This window comes from Lethenteron reissneri, chromosome 12, assembly GCF_015708825.2.
Source record: "Lethenteron reissneri isolate LAM-NWPU_2019-01 chromosome 12, ASM1570882v1, whole genome shotgun sequence".
NCBI classification, from domain to species: domain Eukaryota; kingdom Metazoa; phylum Chordata; class Hyperoartia; order Petromyzontiformes; family Petromyzontidae; genus Lethenteron; species Lethenteron reissneri.
Genome location: NC_083790.1, coordinates 11,966,060 through 11,983,992, shown reverse-complemented (window position 1 = coordinate 11,983,992; position 17,933 = coordinate 11,966,060). Strand labels below are relative to the sequence as shown.

The 17,933-nt window shown below is 44.8% G+C and overlaps 1 protein-coding gene across 3 annotated transcripts in view; it reads left to right on the top strand.

The window, feature by feature from the left end:
• Positions 1 to 17,933, top strand: part of IKBKB (inhibitor of nuclear factor kappa B kinase subunit beta) — an 81,934-nt gene that overhangs the window by 10,289 nt on the left and 53,712 nt on the right. For 2 of the 3 annotated variants that reach the window (XM_061550726.1, XM_061550728.1), the window contains exons 2-6: positions 3,956 to 4,082; positions 10,183 to 10,277; positions 12,983 to 13,103; positions 14,006 to 14,075; positions 16,347 to 16,435. In XM_061550726.1, coding sequence (XP_061406710.1) covers positions 3,993 to 4,082; positions 10,183 to 10,277; positions 12,983 to 13,103; positions 14,006 to 14,075; positions 16,347 to 16,435 — 465 coding nt within the window. In that variant the 5' untranslated portion in view covers positions 3,956 to 3,992. The remainder of the gene's footprint in view (positions 1 to 3,955; positions 4,083 to 10,182; positions 10,278 to 12,982; positions 13,104 to 14,005; positions 14,076 to 16,346; positions 16,436 to 17,933) is intronic. The other variant, XM_061550727.1, reaches the window with a different exon arrangement.

Genomic DNA, 17,933 nt, shown 5'->3' with positions numbered 1-17,933 from the left:
AGCATGACGCTGATTGGACTATATCCAGAGGCACAGTGACGGCTAGCGTGACTCTGTGGTTGAATGACATTGGTGGTGCGTCGCCCAATCGCCCTAACGAAGAAACCGCCCCTGATTGTGGGTATGCCATAGACTCTCTCACTGTTATGGATTTGACCAAACATCACATTGCAGGACCATCTTGAAAAAGTCTTGAGACCAAGTGAGGATTTCCTTTTATTTTATTTGAATTTTCAACAACAACAACGACACAACAGTGAAGTTAACCTGAGTACATATACATTCCACAATCCTGTGTGCACAAGGGGGTTCAGATTTTTCCCTGCACTGCCCTACGGAATGAGGAGGGGACCCCATATTAGGATTTCCTGCTCTTAGAAAGGTGACCGTTAGTGACAGCAAGGGATCGCGCACCAATTAACAAAGCGATTTAAAGGACGAAAATAGGGAAGTCTGGCCTCCAAATCCGATGGGCGTTGGAACACATACCCAGGTCACTCTTGCAAAATGAGATTTATCCCGGTCTCTTGAGTTCCTGCCTGGTTAAACAAAATAAACTTCACTTGACGTTTAAAAAAAATAACAGAGGATGGTAAAATATATAAAGACGACTTGTTTATGAGTTTTGTTTACGCGACACATTCAGGCCAAAATAGATCTGGATAAGGCATGGGAACCGTTCGTATAAAATAATTTTGACGGTCCCACGAGAGTTTCCAGATGACTCGAATGATACCGTGGTGACTGCACGCCGATGGCATCCGGCTGGTCACGCGTTGGGTGCTGAATGGGAAAAAACCTTCCTAACTGTGCGGAGGGGTTTCCCCCCCCTCCCCCCTGACATTTTACTGCCGTTGTATTGCTTCTGTATCGTGAAGTAGTTAACATCTCGGTGGCGAGATGTTAACTTATAGAAAATTATAAACAAATCGAAACAAATACGGTGTTCCCCTTGTCATGCCTTTGCACCGCAAGTGCCTTGCCCCCATAGTTCACATTTCAATTGTAGGAGCATCATCATTGCTGCTCAGCCACCAAGCCTTTTCGTTATTGCATAAATGCCACTTCAGAGTCTGGTTTCCATTTCAAGTATGAGTTGATTGGCATTTAACCATTCAACTCTCTCTCCATCCCTCCCTCCTCCCTGTGTTTCAATGATTTGTCATTTGATCATCACAATTCAAGAACAGATTATTGTTGTGCCTCATTTGTTCTGCTTGTTCGCTCTGTCAGTCTCAGTCGCATGATCCAATGAGCTGCTACAGACTAGTTGGCGAGTTACAGCTGTCAGTGATGTCGTTATTACCTACAATCACTAATAGCAGGCACATAACAGGTCAATCATTTGACAAGACAAAGGCGATCACAAAAACATTGTCAGTCTCGCTGGCAGGTCAAGGGACGGGTTTTGAGTTAACTGACTTGAGATGACTGCCAGGGATACCACCTGTGTGCCTCACTGTGCCAACTTGTGTACACACACACACGATAGTTTGTTGCATTTACATAACAATTCCAGCAGTTATCATAGACAGAAGCCTGAATTTTAAGCCTCATATGAAACAGATCTGTAAAAAGAGACTAAATCAAGAATCGCCCTGCTACGGAAACTTGCAGGGATGGCCTGGAACCCCTCGGCTGATGTCCTACGAACTGCCGCCCTCTCACTGATCGACTTGGTGGCAGAGTCACTGCACTCCAGCTTGGTCCGGGAGCTCGTTCACAAAACTGATAGACGCACAATTAAATAACACGATGTGCATCACAACCGGAAGATGAAAACCAACACCTATCACCTGGATCCCTGTTCTGCCACCAAACATCTGCAGAGACATGCAAAGTGCAAAGGAGTTTACAAATTTTTTTGCCAATGGCAACTTACCCATCAACCAAGACCTCAACAATGTACCTCACCACTGACTCAAGGCTATATCCCCCTTCTGGGATTGTGCTGTCACCATCCTTGAATCTCGCCCAGGTCAGGAAGAACACTGGTAGACAGTGAAACACGGCAGAAGTCCAAAATAACCTTTTCGAGACCCAAATATCGCAACCTCCCGGCTTTGCCTTTCCTACTGGCGTAACCATCAACTGCATTAGAACATCAACAGGCCAATGTGCCACAACTTGATAACTGAAAACATTAAAGACAAGCCACCACAGTGCGACTGTGGCCATGCAACCCAAACAATGGACCATGCAGTAAACCACTTAGTCTGCACTCCTTCAATGGAGGATTAGCAAAACTACACTAACTCTCTCATGGAGCCCTCTCATGGCTAGGAGACCTCGACATTGGCACGTAGCTCCTGAACACATTGCCATACGCAACATTGTAATTACATATCTGCATTATTCCTGGGAGGCAGGTTGCTTAGCAATGATCACAAAGCACTTACATGTCGGTGACCTGGGTTCATTCCCAGTAAATGCACAACACCAGAAGGCAAACGCTAAGCCAAGAAAACAACTTTGGTGCAGAAAAGAAAAAAAAGCAGCAGACGTAATTTTTTTTGGACACGTAAAAAGAATGGAGGCCAACAAATGGCCATTGGCGGCCTTGCACTGCCGTGATCGGACGGCGTCAAAAGGAGGACTTGACAAACCTGATATGTTGCTGCATAGGAAGCGATCGCCGTGACTAGAGAAATCAGTGGGAGAAATTGGTCCAGCCACGTCATCAGGCGCCGTGAATGACTGACAGAGGGAAAAGAGAGAGCACAACAGGGTGCCGTGGTGGCGAGATGTTAACTACCTCGCCTGGTATACAGGAGGTTGTGGGTTCGATCCTGTATATTTGGAGTTTGTATGTTCTTCCTGTGATCTCGCGGATTTTTCTCTGGATATTCCCGTTTTTCCCTTCACGTTTAGAAACGCGTTTACAGTATTTGGCTCAATACATTTCCAAAAGATAATCCACTTGGTTAAGCTATCATTTGTGGCCTGGTCGCTTCTGAACAAGAGCTATATAGCTCGTTGGACCTTATCTGGTGAAATTAACATAGATGTTCTTGTAGTTTAGAACATTAGTGGCAATTGTTATTTAAACCTGACCTAAGGCTTCGGATGAATCTATCTCGTATGAGTAGCTGCTACAGTTTTGTCAACCATTGTCACTAGGGAGGTGAAAGGGCTGTGGTGCCAGCTACACCACCACCTTGCGTACTGTTCTGTCCTTGGAAGGTGTTGCTGGCACTATTTTTTTCTTCCGAATCGTCAACCGGGCCGAACAAAGAATCTGTTTAAGCGGTCTGTCTTGCGACCTGCGAATCTGGCCTTGCAGGAAGGAGGCCAGCACAACAAGTGCCTCGATGACATCACCACTCTTTACTGATAAATCATGCGTTATATTACCTGCACTTACGATGCGGCTGTGTAAAAGTAAATTACCTAGAGCGAGGTTAACTTGTGGTGATGGTTAAGGGCTTGAATGTATAACTAAAGATGAGCGGTTCCCAAAGCAATTGTATACATTTATGAAATTTTGTTTAATTTCTGGCATTTATTTTAAGCAAGGCTATTCATTGTTTTGTATTTAATGTGACTTTACATGCATACTACATACTTAATTTTCTATTCACTTTATATCAGTAATTGAATATTCAACACGGACAATCCTTTGGAGGTGGCTTTTCTGAGGCTGGCATTCAGAATATGGATTTTTCATTACTGGTGCAGTGTTTCCAACAGAGACAATGTTACCCCATTGCTGATTTAAGCAAGAAGATGTTTCGATTTTTAGAATGTCTTGTGAAAACGTTTTGTGACAAACCATTTTCATTGGAAACCATGCTCATCATTGAACTCAAAACCACCATCGACGAATCAACACCATTTCAGCCACGATCACCAGACGTCTAAAGCAAATGTTTCTCCAGCTTATCACGGAGCCTCCATTTCCTGTGCCGCCCCCCTCCACTGATTCCGTCTCATCGTCCGCGTGGTGTTGATCAAGCGTGGTGTGCGTAGGGTGGAGTGGCCGAGCGAGGACGATGAACCAGGCTGCGGAGTCTGGGCCATGGGAGCGGAAGGAGCGGCTGGGTGCCGGGGGCTTTGGCCATGTGTGCATGTGGCAGAACAAGGTACCGCCTCTCCCGTCTCCCACCCGCACACACCTCCCCCTTCCACCCGCTGCCAATACGAGGATGATTATTGAAAGCCGAAGAAATGCACAAGTTAATTATGGTCATGATGAGTTCATTGACTTCATTACAACACGGTCTACCCACAATGCAATGTGCCGGCGACATTTTTTCATTTGCATTTTAATACAAAATGAGTTTAGTGATGATACGTTTTTGAATATTGAAGAGTTGTCTGTTACTCATTAGCACTAACCATATTCCAATAAAAATATTCTCGAAACCATTTTAAAATGTAATTGATATTAAGCCTCATGGACAGTCTCCAACTCTTTTGCGCTTAGCTCCCTGGCCTTTATTCACGTGCTTTGAAGACGAGGCCCATTGCATTGTTATGCCAATGATCAATTTTCCTAAAAAAATCTTTTTTGCGTTTATTATCGTATTACATTTTTTAAATATATATGTAGCATTTCGGTGTTTGTAAGGTTGCAATTAATATGTATACTGCTTTTGTCTTGATTTTACTTCTAACGTTAGTCCCTTTTTTGCATATGCGTCTGCACATTTATTTCGATCATTGAAGTGGCATGGTTGGATCAAGCATTTGGTATTTCATGTCAAATTCATCACCGAATCTGGAAGGCTCGCATAATTTTTTGATTACTGCGCTTGTTTGCCATGGAAGTCCTCGCTGAATTTTGAAAACCGTTTTATTTTCTGGAGGGCCTTGCCAAGTTTTCGCAGTAACGGGTGATGTTGCTACTGTGTGTGATCCCAATTAAGTATTTGCAAGTAAATGTTTCAGCATTTAAAATTTTGGCCAACACCAGTTACACTGTATTTTAGCTCATCGGATCAGTCAGCTCTGTCAAGGTCCAAATCTGCCTTCTCCTTTGCTCTGGTCGTAATTGGTGCTTGGAATTCTAGATCCCTTTTTAGTTCTGCCAGCTTCCTCCTGCGTGCCCAAAACCCGGGTTACTCCATCACATTCATTCTTTCATCACTCAGAGTCAGCGAAGGACCGTTATGCCAAACTTGTGGCCTGTTGCGACAGCATTCGCATAAACTGTTCCGTCACTGTCAGTTGCCAAATGCAAACAACCCAGGTTTCATTACTCACAAAAGTACCCCAAAAAATAAATCAGGATTAGCATTATCGTGCGTGCTTCTTTCTGCTCAGCACCTTCCTTGAATATCCCCCGCCTCTCACCATGAAGGGCATCGTGAGAATGATTGACAGACCCTAAGGGTGAACTTGAAATTAATAAAGATGTTCCTGGGATTGCTAAGTGACACAACTTGAATGAACCAACATGATTTACATCGGCATATTCTAGCACCACTCAAAATAGCATGGTGGTCTATTTGTGCTGTAGTTGTCCATGAGAAGGCATCAGGTAGTTATTTATGCTGCTTCCAGCTATCATATGACAACACTGAGATGTCGGCTTCTATTCTGAATATCTGCCCGATATTAAACTAGGTTCCGCAAGGTGGCAATCTGATTTGTTTCTGCCTTGGTCGCTGGTAATTGCACAAACATTACGTACTTATTATTGCTTTTTAATTCACACAATTCTATCCAAATGTTGTAAAGCGGTGACGTTTATAACCGTACGAGAGTCTATGAATTCTTCAGTCGTGATGTCTGCAAACTTTCTGGTGCCGGTAAGAGTGAGCTGTTGCAGTCTTTATTGGGTCTTCCAGAGCCTCTTTCTGACACGATAACATGGGACTGCCGTCGGCAATACAATTCCACAACATTCCCCCCCCCCCGATGTTATTGGAGATAGAATACACATTTCTTCTTGAAAATATTAATTGAAGCTGAGGATGAAGGGTGTCTAGTTGGCAAACATTTAATATTGACTTAGGATCACGCATTTTCTCACTTCTCTTCAGATAAATCTGAAGCCTTTTTCACCCACAGACCTGGCTTGCGGTGTCAATATTTTATTAATTTCTGTAATGTTTCCAAAAATCATCCAGTCATGCCTTTGTATATGCATTGACATTTTAAGTTTGCTGCTTGAGAAAATAAAATGCTAACAATGCTGTCCACAATCTTGCAATCTGTGAAATACTATACAAATAGAAAGCGGAATTCCCCTTCTCCAAGTGGCAAATAAAAAATAATCACATTGCAGTGTTGTAGTTTTTTTCTTCAAGAATATGCTTTGCATTCGCCCAAGCCATATATATACTCATTGACTTTCCACCACTGGTTCAGAGCCACCATTGAAAGATGAGCAAACCACCTGTTAATCACCAGTGCAGAGATACACTTTGGCCTGAGTGAAATCGCTTTATACACACATATATAAAGAATTGCTGGAAAAGTATGTGGGGCCCCATACTTGTGTACGGTTACAATATACGTGATGCACGAGTCATCCAAATGGTCGCGAGTCCCGTGTATGTGTGTGGAGCTACACATATCAAGGGTGGCAGCACGGTATGGTACGCGGTATTTTAGTTTTTTTCCTCAGAAAAAAATACCCCTGTTTCATACCGTGCCTTGGAGAAAAATGTCGTACTGTACATTTGAAAAAAAAATTTGTACCGTAAAATTGAATGCCGTAATTTCGTACCTTACATCGTACCTAAGAGAAAAAATCTTAGAAAATAAGGTATAGATGACAAGCAAGCCTTATTTATTTATTGTAGGAAGATCCTTTTTAAATCCTTTATATTAAGTTCGCATGCTTGCTTGCTTGCGTGCTTGCTTGCTTACGACCGTGCAAATCTTTCGGTCGTTTTTTAACCCACTTCCCGTGATACAATCGAGCTGACATTTTCCACACAGACTCGTTGTGCCAGACAATTAATGTTCGTGAAAAAAAATTCCCAAAATTTTACACTTTTTAGGCAAAAAAAAAATATTTTACATATATTCAAATAGAACTCATTCATCGCTTTGGCTGAACGTCACAGTATAAGAGCCCAGAGCGTAACCCCTCCACAGGCCGTGGCGGAGTAGCGCAGTTGGTAGCGCCCTCGCTTCCCATGCCAAAGGTCGCGGGATCGATCCCCGCGTCCTCCACAGGCGAATATATTTTTAAATCCTTTATATTAAGTTCGCTGCCACGCATATAAAGGATTTATAGTGAAAAACTTTGTTTTTACGGGTTATACTTATTTAAACCCCAAAACGTCTGTTAAAATGTTAGATGTTTTTGTTTGAATTGACAAAAAAGATTTTAATCCAAATTCGCATTTCGATATATTGATTAAACAAAATTCTTAAAATTTTTATCCAATTCCAATGGTGGTAAGTGGAATTTTGAGAAAGGAATCTTGCCTGCTTATTTAAATTTTTGATAGCTGCCTTTAAAGACGAGAGTATAATGATTAATTATCAGAGGCTCAGCTTCTAAATTAGTTGATCATCTGAGTTGGTACAAAAATATCGTACTTACCGTACCATGCCTCATGATAAAATATTATACCGTAATTAGTAACTAAAAAATCCCATACCATCCTGCCACTCTTGATACACATAAATGATGATGCGTATGTTGAGTGGCAGTTGGATTGGCAGTATTAATGTTAATTAAACTATTACTATTTTTATTTTATTTTACCATGTAAGACCCACTCAGCTATTTAGGTCTTTTTCCGAAGTGACTTGGCCACAAATAACACGTGGACATTTATGGCAGCCAAACACTCTAAACGCACGTTTCTAAATGTGGAGGGAAAAACCGGAGGACCCGGAGAAAAATTCACGCGACCACGGGGAGAGCATGCAAACCCCAAATATACAGGCATCAGGGTCGGGATCAAACCAGCCGAGGTAATTTAATATCTCGCCACTGTGACGAGATGTAAAAAAGACAGAATTTAATAAATATGGTCTAAAAAGCCAGCACTGTGCATATAATGTGAAGACTTCCACACCCCTTCATTATGAGGACCTTTTCATAAGCAATTCCGTAAAAAATGTTTATGTCTGCAAATTCGTGACATCAACTGCATATTTCCAGGAATAAGGCCTTGTTGCGTGGACAGAGCCAGCTATTTTTACAACGCCCTACAAACCTTTCATGGCAGGAAGTGAAAATGCTTTGTGATATATTTTTTCTGGGCAACCTAAATATATTGCATTGTTTGTATGACTACGTGAAGGCACTCGTAGAGTGGCTCTCTTTTCTTAAGGTACCTTTCTGTTCCATAAATCTGGGCCAGGGGCTGATATAAAAAAAAAATTCAACACACAGACACCTCTGACCTAATAAGCCTGAATGCGCCTGATCCCTTCAGACCTTGGAAGGTTGAGGAGCCTGTGTGGTACTCTGATGAGCGGCTACCAAGCACAATCACAGGTGCTATAGGTTCTGTGGACGGCAGAGGGCAGTGCGACACAATATATTCTATTACCCCCCCCCCCCATCTTCATCAACCTGCACTGACCAGCGTGAAGTATGGACAAATAACCCTGTGCTGCCTTGTGTTTCCCTCCAATTGTGCATTTGATTGTACTGCCAAGATGAAGTTCAACGGAAGAAATTGTGTCTTGGTTATGTGATCAATAATTATGTAGTTCAAATGTATGGATTGTTGTGCCTATTCTCAGTGCCACATGCGAGCGATGTTTGTCATCGTGCTCGCACTGCACGAGCCAATAGGTTCGGTGCCCGAGTGTGTGGGGCTCAGGTGATCGCACGGTGTTGGACCGAGGGGTGCATATTGTGTTTCTCAAAGAGACAGATTACGTGGTTGTCTCGGGATTAGTTTGAAATGTCACCGTCGTACAAATGAAGAAGAGGCACCCACACACTCTCGAAACCCTCAACATGCCATTTTTCAGTGGTGAAGCAATCGAGAAACAACAAGACTGCAAGCCAGTACATTGAGTGAGGCTCTGGGGGTTTTTTTATTTCGGGTTTTTTTGTGAGTACACATGTGTATGTACAGGCGGTTTTCGCTTTTACTACAATGCTTCCTGGAAACATCGTCGTAAATTGAACTTTATTTTCCCATCGATAGTAGAAACGGTAGAAACATCACTTGCCGTTGTGTTTTTTCCTTTTATCGGCCATATTTAATGAGTCAAATATCCACAAAAACACTTGAGAATAACAAAAGCTCTATGCCCAAGTGACATCGCTAACCAGACTGACTGTTAAAACGCGTTAGATGCATCGTGTATCAAGTTTCTGCGGCATAAATCAATCCATGGTGGCATTTTATAAACGTTGTAAACGTGGCTTATAGTAAATTGGACCGCCTGTATTCGACTGTACATATTACATATGTAAACATAAAAATGTTTTACTGTTTATCCTTTATTAAGAGTGGGTGATAATAATAATTGCAGTTTATATAGCATCTTTCATCGTAACATCTCAAGGCGCTTTACATCAATTACATTGGGGGGGAAAACAGGGAGAGAAGGGGGACTGAGTTAAAGTTGAAAATGCATTCTGAGATAGAAATGTGGAAATGGGTGAAGGAAGCATTTTTTGATTTCTCAGATGCTTGGAATTTAAATTAAATTGTTACATAAATGATGCAGTTTGCATGCTGTAACTCGTGGGGTAAAGTGATGGTGCTTATTATGGTCCAATAAAAAGACCTGATTTGGAAATGGTGTTGTGGTTGAGAAAGCAAGAGGGGGGTATATCAGTTCAGGGAAAAATTCCAATGTTCACCATCTGCTTTATATGTATATATCTACATGTTAATGTAAATAGTCATTTAAGAAACGCAAAATCATGCTAACAGCGTCTCTAATGCTTATTGCTGTCTCGCCACGCTGTGTTCATCAAATTAATTTTAAGCTCTCGTAGGGTTTAAACTCAAGGTTTTTGTGCACGAGTTTGTCGGGCAGAGAATCTTTTGCGACAGGACAGTCTGATGAGGATGTAGTACAGTAAGATTGTTTTCAAATCCTACTGTAAAATATTTTGAGTGTCCTTGTGCGCATTTTCAAGGAATTGGCCCAAATACCAAATAGGTGCATCCTATATAAGAGTTTTAAGAATCACTGTGGGATTTAAGGTATTCAAATGTATTTGGGCTTTGTTGAGGATTACTTAAGGGCATTAATTGAGTTCTTTATATGTTTGTGTGTGTCCTTTTCATGTGAGTGTAGGACAATGGAGAGCAGCGAGCTGTCAAGACCTGTCGGATGGAACTGAGTCCCAGGAATCGGGAGCGATGGGTTCTGGAGATTCAGATCATGAAGAGGTGGGTTTGTTGACTGACTCAGGGCTGCATTGAGGGGTCTCGGGGTTGCTGTTGCTATGTACAGAACGCAGGTAGAATTATGTGTGCATGACACTGCTGTTTGCACTGTTGCATGTTTGTTGCTTCTTACCACCATTCTACAATTTTTTTTATTTTACCAGGTAAGGCCCACTAACCTATTTAGCTCTTTTTCAGAAGCGACCTGGTCCACAATTGATAGCTCAACGAAGTGGCTCATCACGTGGAATTTTATAGCAGCCAAATACTCTTCAACGAGTGTTTCTCCATGTGAAGGGAAAAACCGGAGGACCCGGAGAAAAATCCACAGCCAAAAGTATGCAGCCGTCATTGCTCAGCGAACAGCCGTGTAGTCATTGCTGTTGTGAAATTCCAAAGTTCAACGTTCGCTGTTGAAGTGAATTGTAAAGACCTTGTGACGTTGTCCACCGTAGATGCCCATTGTGTCCCCCACTTGGGCATTACGTGCAGTGAACCGTAACGATAATAACTCCTCCCCCTCAACCTGTGTACCTGGGTCTCCTTGACAAAAGGGGCCTCGTTACTTGGCATGAGATGTGTGGTAATTTTTCGCCTGCCTTACTAGCCGATGAGTCATCACAATTCGGAGGTGCGATTTGATTCAGCCATCATGTGGTGCATGCAGAGGAGCCTCTGCTGGCTCCAGGGCTTATTTGCATCATTCACATACAACAAGTACGACTAATCGATTCCTACGCGCATATTTCAATGTGCCTGTCCTGAGCTTCAGAATACATTTCAACCCGTGAATGATTACGTGCACGTTAGCTACATTGGGAGTTGTCTTAACTGATTTGGTTCCCACAGTTGCATAAAGGACGATGAATTTGTTTGAAAGTAAATATTTACCAACCATCACTGTCAATTGCTGTTTTATTCAACCACAATTAGAGCCATCGCCATAGCTTCCTGTGCGTCTAATGTCAGCACACTGGTAAATGTCGCCGAGTCCTAATCATGTCAGTTATTTCAACAACGTTTTTCTTCACTCGTACACCAATATTCCATATGTAAATAGCATCGCCTGCGCCTTTGACTAAAAATAAAGAGGAACAATGCTGCCGGTGTTGTAGTTATGACTATTATCAGTTTGTCATCAAGGCCTGTCTGTGTTTAGGGTCATGTAGTTCCTCCCCATGCATTGCAGACAGGTTGTGTGATTAAAAGTGGTTATCACCTGAAATGTCACTGATTTAACGTATACATTTTATGAAATTTTAAAACAGTTCATCAGTGTGAGTTTTTTAGTGAATTGTGCACCACTGCCGATACGTCATCAATTTATGAAAAAAAGTAACATTCCAGGTTTACCGGTCTACTCGCTCACCTGGTTCCTGTCGATACTTTGTGCTTGGGGACAAAACAAAATAACAACGTGATGAAGCCCAAGTTGCTGTTGCATAATTCTGTGTCTTTGGTTAAATTTTTTTGTTTTGGAGACACTTAAGAAAATCCAGTTTGTCACTCCCGACAAGGTGACTGGCTGTTCGTTCGGCTGTGCGGCTCACTTGAGCTCACACTCGTGGTTGGCCCTTCAGATCACTTTAGCTCACACTCGTGGTTGGATGTTCATCTCACTTTAGCTCACACTCGTGGGTGGATGTGCGGCTCCTTTTGCTCACACTCGTGGTTGGCCCTTCGGCTCACTTTAGCTCACGCTCGTCAGTGGACGTGCGGCTCACTTGAGCTCACACTCGTGGTTGGCTCTTCAGATCACTTGAGCTCACACTCGTGGTTGGCCCTTCGGCTCACTTTAGCTCACACTCGTGGGTGGCTGTGCAGCTCACTTGAGCTCACACTCGTGGGTGGCTGTGCGGCTCACTTTAGCTCACACTCGTGGGTGAATGTTCAGCTCACTTTAGCTCACGCTCGTGGTTGGATGTTCGGCTTACTTTAGCTCACGCTCGTAGGTGGATGTTCAGCTCACTTTAGCTCAGTCACTTTGCTGAGCACGATTTACTGTGGTGCCATTGTATTTGCGTAACGAGCTGTGCTTGACAATGGAGGGGCCTCGTCTGCTGGATCTGCGGCCGAGGGATTCTGCTGCACGTGGTGCCGTGGTCCAAGCACCCGACTCGTGCACGATTGAAAGTTTAATTCCTGCTTGGGAGATGACTAAACTCATCGTCTGGTTTTGGTTGATACAAGAGTAGCACTCTGCACAAGTCAGCAGTTGTTGTCCCATATAGATATACTGGCTCCTACCATCGAAGTGTGAAATTCACACCACTCCTTGCAGGGCCACAGTTGGAAATGAGTGCCATCTTGCACTTGCTAGGGCATTGAGACACTTTGCCTCGACTTGTTTAGTCAGCAGACTTTGCAACACGCATCAGTCAGGTGCATTGCGCTGCACAGGAGGGAAGCATTCTTCTGGCTGCATGTGCAGCCCGTTGTTCTGAGCCATTGCTGCATTTGTGTAGGCTGTTCGATTCCCTTTCAGGATCCACACAAGTGACTATTATTCGAAACGGTCCTGAGCCTCCCATAGGTCGACTCAGTCTTAGATGAGTACCTGGTGCGATGCGTAAACATTGCCACTCGGGTGACTTAAGGCGGCCGGGCGTGGTTCTGGCCACAAATCCCCTCGTGTGCCGTGCCGGCCATCATCGGTACTTGTTCAAACTATACGTGGGTTGATCTTTGTCTTTGTGGTGTGTCTGCAGGCTGAACCACCCAAACGTGGTGTCAGCACGCGAGGTTCCCGAGGAGATGGAGAAGGCGCTGGGTCCCAGGGACCTGCCCCTGCTCGCCATGGAGTACTGCTCCGGCGGAGACCTGCGCAAGGTCCACTGCCCCTTCTCTCCCCTCCCCTTGTTCAGCTCCATGTTCAAGCAGCTTTCGGTGACAATGTACAGAATGCCTAAATGCCACCGCATCTCCGAGCGCTTCACAGCACGCAAAAAAACATTACAAGAGTTGGGTATAAACAGGGTAATTGACGCGAAAAATGAAATGCAAATGGTGCGATAAAATAAAATAACACTTAAGCCATATTCTTATTCATATTCGTTTTGGTCTTTCGGTAAAGCCACGTAGATAGAAAAATTATAAAATATCACGACATTTCGATCGCAACACAAGCAATCGTCATCATATGAAAAAATATAGCGGGAGAGCTGCTGAGGCAGGATGTGAGAAAGGTTTGAGATGGGTGTAGCCCAAGGGTCATAAGCGAAGTGGGCGGGGCTAGAGATGAAATTTGCATGTAAATGTCAGATCAGAGAGCTGAGCTACCTCCATGACGACGAATCTGTGGAGGTGGCCATTGTATTGTGAGAGATTAGCATGTCCATGTAAGAAAAACGAACACCACCGCCACATCGAGGAAAACGAGTAACGGTGAGCCATACTCGCACGAAAATAGTTGCATCTTACGTGTTGAATTGAACAAGGGCAGCGGAAGTGTGAATTGCGCTCTGTGCAGTGAACTCTCTTCCTGCAGCCTGCGTCGGCTGTCCTCCAAGCAGCATTCGCGTCTTGTTTAATCTGAATGCCACAGTCTAATTATCATGTTTAAACAATCAAAAAAACCTGTGACATTACACGTTGCAGAAGCTACTGCGATATATCCAGTGCGGAAGGACAACAAGCTAAACACACTGCTCAAACCCGGCACACCATCCGATACTTAATGTCTGCATTGGAAGATCCGGCGCCTGACAGAATGGCGGTGGTGTTTGCTGCAGGTGCTGCTGAAGCCAGAGAACTGCTGCGGGATGAGGGAATGTGACGTCATGGCCGTCATCTACGACATCTGTACGTAATGAGCGGGACTGATTTTGTCGTCTTATGCGGCCTCAGATTTAGATTTTTTTCACTCCCAGTGTACAAATTATCCTCTTTTTAAAGACGACTACCAAAGACAATACATTTATTTTATAGATACGTACGATACATACCGGGCCGTTTGATGCTTCGTTCACGGAGAAAAGAAAAAACGCCGATAAAGTCACTGTCATGCGTGCTTATAAAGTGCAGTCATGATATCAGTGCAGCAACATTGCAAATGCACTGCCAACAGTATATGGTATTTTTTCATCAACACGTGTTTGAAGACGGAATCTTCATACACTGTTGGACAGGCTGACATGAACGGCTTAGTTGTGTATCTACGGATTAAACGCTATTGTTTGGGTTGCGTTTTCTTTTAAGACATGCAATCCTTGTTTCAGTACTGTCCATACAGAGGAGCCCACACACATACGCGAGTGTATCCGAGTGTTCGTGGTGATAATGAGAACAAGAACCCTGCCACCGGTTTGCATGAATCCCCACGTTGCCTGTGTGTGGATGCATTGCACACAATGGGAAGCAGTGGTGGGTGCACAGCGCTATGAACCAAGTTGGAATCCCGCTCACGACCAATAACAGTGCCGAATATTTGAAACCGGTCCTGGGCGTCCCCTAGGTCGACTTAGCGTTATATGCGTACCTGCTGTGGTGTGTTGCCATCGGCACTGGGAAGACAAAGTTGGTGAAGGGTATTGGCCACCCACCCCCTCGTGTGCCATACTGGCCTTCATAGGTGCTTGCTTATAGCACTTGCCCCAAACATCTGTTAAAGGCTATACGGGGAATCTTTGTCTTTGCACATAGACACACCTGCATGCTTGTGGTGATGAAATGTTAACTACCTTACCTGGTATGCAGGAGGTCGTGGGTTAGAACCCGAGCCTGATAATGCTTGCTGTATATTTTGAGTTTGCATGGCCCTCTCCCCATGGTCGCGTGGATTTTACTCCGGGGCCTCCGATTTTCCCTCCACATTTAGAATCAATGTGCGTTCAGAGTATTTGGCTGCTATAAATTTCACCATGACGATAAGCCACTTCTTTGATCTATCATTTGTGGCCTGGTCGCGTCTAAAAATGAGCTATATAAGCTCCGTGGGCCTAATCTGGTAAAATAAAAATAGTTAATAGTAGTTAGTACAGCATTTGTGAACTGATGTGAATTGTTACACTCTACGTATACTACCTGTTTGGCCTGTGGGTGGTGCTGTGAACTTTTCGATGTACGTGTTTATTACTGCAGGAAAGATCTACACACCCTGACCAATAACTGCTATGGAATATGTGCCTTGCATTCATGACACCTGGCAAAGAATGCACCTCGCATAGGCAGGATATATATATGTGTGTGTTTGTGACGTGTGAAAATTTGTACACTGGACAAATGTAGTTCATCCATGGGAGGAACTGTGTTGATTCGTTTTGTTATCCTCATCCAGATGTTATCTGAAATTGCGATATCAGAAAAGTTGTGGAATTCGTTCTTTGTCATCGGTTCATTAAGGGTTGTTTGTCTGTAATTACTCTTGGTGAATAAGAATGAGACAAACAAGCATGACACATTTTGTTTAGCCAAACTGTGTTTTTTACGGATAATGGGAATGATGAAAATGTAACATACGACTTGTGAAAGATACACACAACCCACAATGGCAATACATAATTTAAGCGCATATGTGTAGAATTACTTACCAGTAACGTGGCATGTTTGGCATTGTTCCAATCGTAGGTTATTTGTGTTACATATTTTTTTCAATGCATGACAGTCCACAAAAACAGTTTGCAGGGTTGACGGTGGTCCGCTGCCCCAGGAAGATTAACAACGACTAACCTCGAGCAGTGGGTCTCAACGGGGTGGGTGGGGGGTACGCGGACCTCCGGGGGTACACGTGGCAATGACCCAGGGGGTAAGTGAGGTGATTTATAACTGAAATAATGACGTACATGAGAGTCGTTGGGGAGTAATCATGTATGAATCAGCCAATCTGAAATTACTAGGATAACATTTAAATCCATGTGGTAACCTAGAACCATTTTGGGTCAGGCAAGGGGGGGGGGTACAGTAGCCAGAAGAGGTTGAGAACAACCACTGGCCTAGAGATGATTTTATTTCTCTAGTTCTCGGTGGCAGTCAGTAGTGGTTTGTTTATCTGACCTCCGTCAGAGGCAGTGGATATTGGGGTAGAATCCAACCTCCTTGTGACTTTGTTTGTGTTGCCCTTCTTTGGCCCCGCAGCCCAAGCAGTGCAGTATCTGCACACCAACCGCATCATCCACCGCGACCTGAAGCCCGAGAATATCGTGCTGCAGCAGCAGCAGGACCGGGTGGGTGCTTTCACCACAGCCACGGTCGTGCACCACCCACACGACAGCCACAGTCGTTCACTACCCACACGACAGCCACAGTTGTTCACTACCCACACGACAGCCACAGTCGTTCACCACCCACACGACAGCCACGGTCGTGCACCACCAACATGACAGCCACGGTCGTGCACCACCCACACTACAGCCACAGTCGTTCACTACGCACACGACAGCCACGGTCGTGCACTACCAACATGACAGCCACAGTCGTTCACTACCCACACGACAGCCACGGTCGTGCACCACCCACACGACAGCCACTGTTATGCACCACCCACACGACAGCCACAGTCGTGCACTACCAACACGACAGCCACAGTCGTGCACCACCAACACGACAGCCACAGTCGTTCACTACGCACACAACAGCCACAGTCGTGCACTACCAACACGACAGCCACGGTCGTGCACCACCCACACGACAGCCACGGTCGTGCACCACCAACATGACAGCCACAGTCGTTCACTACCCACACGACAGCCACAGTCGTTCACTACCCACACGACAGCCACAGTCGTTCACTACCCACACGACAGCCACAGTCATTCACTACCCACACGACAGCCACAGTCGTTCACTACCCACACGACAGCCACGGTCGTGCACCACCAACACGACAGCCACAGTCGTGCACCACCAACATGACAGCCACAGTCGTTCACTACCCACACGACAGCCACGGTCGTGCACCACCCACACGACAGCCACGGTCGTGCACCACCCACACTACAGCCACAGTCGTGCACCACCAACATGACAGCCACAGTCGTTCACTACCCACACGACAGCCACGGTCGTTCACTACCCACACGACAGCCACGGTCGTGCACCACCCACACTACGGCCACAGTCGTGCACCACCCACACTACGGCCACAGTCGTTCACTACCCACACGACAGCCACAGTCGTTCACTACCCACACGACAGCCACGGTCGTGCACCACCCACACGACAGCCACGGTCGTGCACCACCCACACGACAGCCACAGTTGTTCACTACCCACACGACAGCCACAGTCGTGCACCACCCACACTACGGCCACGGTCGTCGTTGCAATCATTGCGCAATTGTATGCAATTGCAATCGTTTCCCACACCTCTGATTCACATGGTTGGTAACGTATGGTGCGAAAGAAGTTCTACATACAAACACAATTTTAGATAGCTGGGTGGTGCAGTGGTAATACTGCCCTTCACAGCAAGAAGGACACACGTTCTATTTCAGACTTGGGAGTCTTTCAGTGTGGAGTTTGTATGTTCTCTCCATAGCTAAACAAAACACACGATGCTGGATTTGGTAAAAATATCCACACAACCACGAGGAGAACATGCAAACTGCAAATATACAGGTGTCAAGGTCGGGTTTCGAACGTACGGCCATCCTGTATACCAGGCGAGGTAGTTAACATCTCGCCACCGTAAGAGCTGAGAGTCACTTGTCGGAGAGTGCCAGT